At 43.6% G+C, this 5,000-nt stretch overlaps 1 protein-coding gene across 5 annotated transcripts in view; it reads right to left on the reverse strand.

Annotated features, from left to right (window-relative positions):
• The window catches only part of eipr1 (EARP complex and GARP complex interacting protein 1), an 85,210-nt gene that overhangs the window by 42,202 nt on the left and 38,008 nt on the right, over positions 1–5,000 (reverse strand). For all 5 annotated transcript variants that reach the window (XR_011080052.1, XR_011080051.1, XM_068601607.1 and 2 more), the window contains one exon: positions 2,467–2,603. Coding sequence is in view for 3 of the 5 variants with exons in the window: in XM_068601607.1 (XP_068457708.1) it covers positions 2,467–2,603 (137 nt within the window). In the remaining 2 variants the exon portion in view is untranslated. The remainder of the gene's footprint in view (positions 1–2,466; positions 2,604–5,000) is intronic.

Here is a 5,000-nt window from a genome sequence, read left to right on the forward strand (position 1 = left end):
CACGCACGCTTACAAACGCACGAGCAGGCCACATGCATGTGGAGGCACGAGCACACGACACACACGCCAAAGCACACAGGGCGAGCACGTGTGGTCACTCGTCACGCGGGAGTCGCTCACTCAAACAGCTTCTCCACTCGTTCACACGTGCACGCTTCCCACTCACAAGCGCTTCACGCTCGTGCAGGTGAAACACATTCATTCATTATTGACTCCCTGACGAGCTTCACGATGACACCCTGCTTACCCAACAAACTATACAAACTAAATACCTTTTGTTTGTTGTTTTAAACATCACATTTAATAAATAATTACATGTTCTTTGTTATTTTCAAATACAGACATGGAGTGATGCTTGCTGGGGAATATGTAGCTCAATATTGTCCAACGTCAAGTCTCTTATTGATGATTTGACAAGACACTGATGTGTGTGTGTGTGTGTGTGTGTGTGTGTGTGTGTGTGTGTGTGTGTGTGTGTGTCCCCCTCCCTCCCACTTCCTCCGCCTCCATTCTCAGCTGCTCTGTGAAAGAAGAAATGCAGCAGGGAAGCCCACAGAGATGATGCACTGGAGCGCAGAGGCGGAGCCTCCTTCCTCACGCTCAGCTCATTTAAATCCGGGCTCAGAACACATGACATACGTCATGTATCTTTAATCCCTAGCTATGAAATTGTTTTCTGCTTTTGTTTTCATTGCCTTTGAATGTAATCTGAGTGTTTTCTTCACAACTCTTATGAACATATCCAGTGTGTTTCTGGCTCCTGGACTTTGAGTGGCCTCGTGTCTGATTGGTGCTCTATAAATAAAATGACCTCATCAAATTCACAAGCTGTCCACAGCTTCTGACACAGTGACCTGTTGAGCTGTTACAGAACAAAAATACAAGAAAAAGGACTAGAATTTTGAATTGCCAGCCCGGAGGCCTCTGAGCCCACAGAGGCTGCTGCTGCAACCAGCAACGCACGCAGCAACGCTGCTGCCGGAGGCTGATGGGGAGTGATGTTAATGATATTAATGCTCGCTCTCTCCCTCTTTCCATTCCTCCCTCCTTCCCTCCTCTCTCTCTCACACACACACACACACACACACACACACACAGGCTGTAGGTAGCTGATCACTGCAGCACAGGTTACTGCTAGTGAAACAGGAGCAGCTGTGTTCAGCAACGTCCAGTAGAGTCATGGACACAACATGTCATGGACACAACATGTCATGGACACAACATGTCATAGACACAACATGTCATGGACACAACATGTCATAGACACAACATGTCATGGACATGTCATGGACACAACATGTCATGGACACAACATGTCATGGACACAACATATCATGGACACAACATGTCATGGACACAACATGTCATGGACACAACATGTCATGGACACAACATATCATGGACACAACATGTCATGGACACAACATATCATGGACACAACATGTCATGGACACTACATGTCATGGACACTACATGTCATGGACACAACATATCATGGACACAACATGTCATGGACACAACATGTCATGGACACTACATGTCATGGACACAACATGTCATGGACACTACATGTCATGGACACAACATGTCATGGACACAACATGTCATGGACACAACATGTCATGGACACTACATGTCATGGACACTACATGTCATGGACACTACATGTCATGGACACAACATGTCATGGACACAACATGTCATGGACACAACATGTCATGGACACAACATGTCATGGACACAATATGTCATGGACACTACATGTCATGGACACAACATGTCATGGACACTACATGTCATGGACACAACATATCATGGACACAACATGTCATGGACACAACATGTCATGGACACTACATGTCATGGACACTACATGTCATGGACACAACATGTCATGGACACATGTCATGGACACAACATGTCATGGACACTACATGTAGTCTATATATCTTAGATATGTAGACTAAATAAAGAGCATTTCAGTGTGACTTTTCTTCAGCATCAGTAACACATACAGGATGCAGAGAGGTGTGGGCTCACCTGCAGTTCTTTCATGGATCATGACGAGTCACATCAAATGCTTACTTCCTGTACTGCAATGACTTATCTTGTAACTACGTGTACACACCCTCTGAAATGACGGAGCTCCGAGGGTTTCACTCCAACATGACTCACTCCAGTTTAAATGCAGGCTGTTGGAAAACATCTGGCTGTTTTCTGACTCTGGTACGTGTGTATAAATAATACTAAAAGGTATGCTAATACGGAGTGGCAAAGCTCGAGGAAAACACGCCTCGTGTTGCTTTTTATTTCCATCCTCCCTGTGACCGAAGCATCGCTTTGAATTTCTTCTTCTGGCCCTGTTTGGTTAGCTGTGGTGATGATTGAGCACATGTGGGTTTAATCTTCACAGAACAGGTGATCGGTACGTTCCATCAGGATCCTTTCAGAAAGAGGAGCGCTCACCTCATGGTGCGGAGGTCCCAGCCCCGTATGGCCGTGTCATTGGCCGTGGCGAGCTGGCTGCAGCTGTGGTGCGGGCTCCACTTGCCCGAGGTGAACTTCAGCTGACCTTTGCCCTCCAGGGTGGCGCTGCTGGAGACCTGCGGAGGGCAAGAGCTTCATTACTGTCTCTGAGCAGCGAGCTGAGCTTCATCCAGATGCAGCTGACGGCGCTCAATCAGCATAATGGAGCTTTGTGAGGACTCATTTTCTCTGCAGGCCACACTCAGGACGACGATCCTTCACTGGGATTCTGGAGCAATATTTTGGGCATCACTGGCCCACCAACGGCTGCAGAGTTACTGCACAATGAACACAGGTCCACTCCCACTGACATGACTGCTTACATTCTTTGTAATCAATGCTTAACGAACAGTTCATACTGTATTTCATCTCCAATGAACTATAGGGAACTTTAGATATTAAATTCATCTGCAGGCCTGTGAACAAAACATGAGCGGTCTTGTTTGGTCAGAAAATCTTAATGAAATACGTGTTTGCATGACAGCGGGACGTGTCATTGTGCTCAGCCTGGACGCAGCCTCTTCCAGCTGCGGCGGACAGGCCGAGCTGCATCTCCTTCTCATGACGCCGTACAACCAGGCATGAAAACGGGTCAGGGGTGAAAAAGGTGAGAGGGATATTACTTTTCTCCGCTTCTCACAGTCCGGCTTGATGCTGCGCCGGACGCCGGACAGGGCATTGAACACCCGGACTGTCCGGCATAAATCCGGACGTCTGGTCAGTCCCCTCGCCTCAGAATCTAGCTCCTCATTAACGGAAGCGTTAGCTAATAACTTTCCACCGCAGCGTTATCTAGCTGGCTAACGTCGCGTTCTCTCCTGCTGTGTTCGATGACTCCATTCATCAAGCTGGAGCTAACGTTAGCTACGTCTATGTCAACAGAGCTCCTGGGAAACTTAACTTAGACATACCATCAAATATTATATTACCATGCACTGGCGCTCCCTTCTGGCACGCGCACCTGTTCACAGCTCACTGAATATACTCATATATCACGTATACTCATCGTATCACGTAGGTCACTTATTTTGGTTTCAAAACGGCGAGTTTCGCCGAAAGGTGAGAGATTTTCATGTCTGTACAACAAGTATTTTTGTTTTGTTTTGTAAGACAAAGAATAACTTTAATCCAAAATGCGAGCAGAGCACCATCACCAGCAGCGTTTTGTGGTCTCAGAATCTGCTCGCTACCTGTTGCTTACATCTAAACGTGATGCTCTGACAAGAAGCAGAGCCTGCAGCTGCAACACATGAGAGAACAGCCTGTTCCCTTTGCAGAGGCACCAGCAGGACGGCCCGACAGCAGCAGAACCCCTACACACTGCTTCCTATACCCTTCTCATGTCATTATAGCTATTATACACATCTATTATAGCTATTATACACATCTATTATAGCTATTATACACATCTATTATAGCTATTATACACATCTATTACATCTATTATACACATCTATTACATCTATTATACACATCTATTACATCTATTATACACATCTATTACATCTATTATACACATCTATTACATCTATTATACACATCTATTACATCTATTATACACATCTATTATAGCTATTATACACATCCCATATGCATCTATTATACACATCTATTACATCTATTATACACATCTATTACATCTATTATACACATCTATTACATCTATTATACACATCTATTATAGCTATTATACACATCTATTATATCTATTATACACATCCCATATGCATCTATTATACACATCTATTACATCTATTATACACATCTATTACATCTATTATACACATCTATTACATCTATTATACACATCTATTACATCTATTATACACATCTATTACATCTATTATACACATCTATTACATCTATTATACACATCTATTACATCTATTATACACATCTATTACATCTATTATACACATCTATTACATCTATTATACACATCTATTATAGCTATTATACACATCTATTATATCTATTATACACATCCCATATGCATCTATTATACACATCTATTATATCTATTATACACATCTCATATGCATCTATTATATATAGATCTCATATGCATCTATTATACACATCTATTATATCTATTATACACATCTCATATCATACACATCTATTATATCTATTACATATATCATATACATCTATTCTATTTATCATAAACATATATTATGCACATCTCCCGGGCGACACTGGAGGTGAAATGAATCAAAGTCACACCTCTTGAAGGACTCTGCATTCTGGAGCAGGGTCCTTCATCAGGCTTCTTATTCTAAACAGGGTGCATTATGGGGCTTTGCAAGCGATCCTAAAGCCCAGACGCCTCTAACGAGCAGGAGCAGCATCTCCCTCACTGCTGCCTCACACTCTCGGACTCGCTGCAGCTCTTTGTTTCATCCTCATCTTCCTCCCCCTCTCCCATTGCTCTCCGTCTCAGCCTGCTGGAGCAGGGATCATCGATCGGGCCG

This window comes from Clinocottus analis, unplaced genomic scaffold (assembly GCF_023055335.1).
Source record: "Clinocottus analis isolate CAN_PGR_092001 unplaced genomic scaffold, fCliAna1.0.p SCAF_52, whole genome shotgun sequence".
In the NCBI taxonomy this organism is placed as follows: domain Eukaryota; kingdom Metazoa; phylum Chordata; class Actinopteri; order Perciformes; family Cottidae; genus Clinocottus; species Clinocottus analis.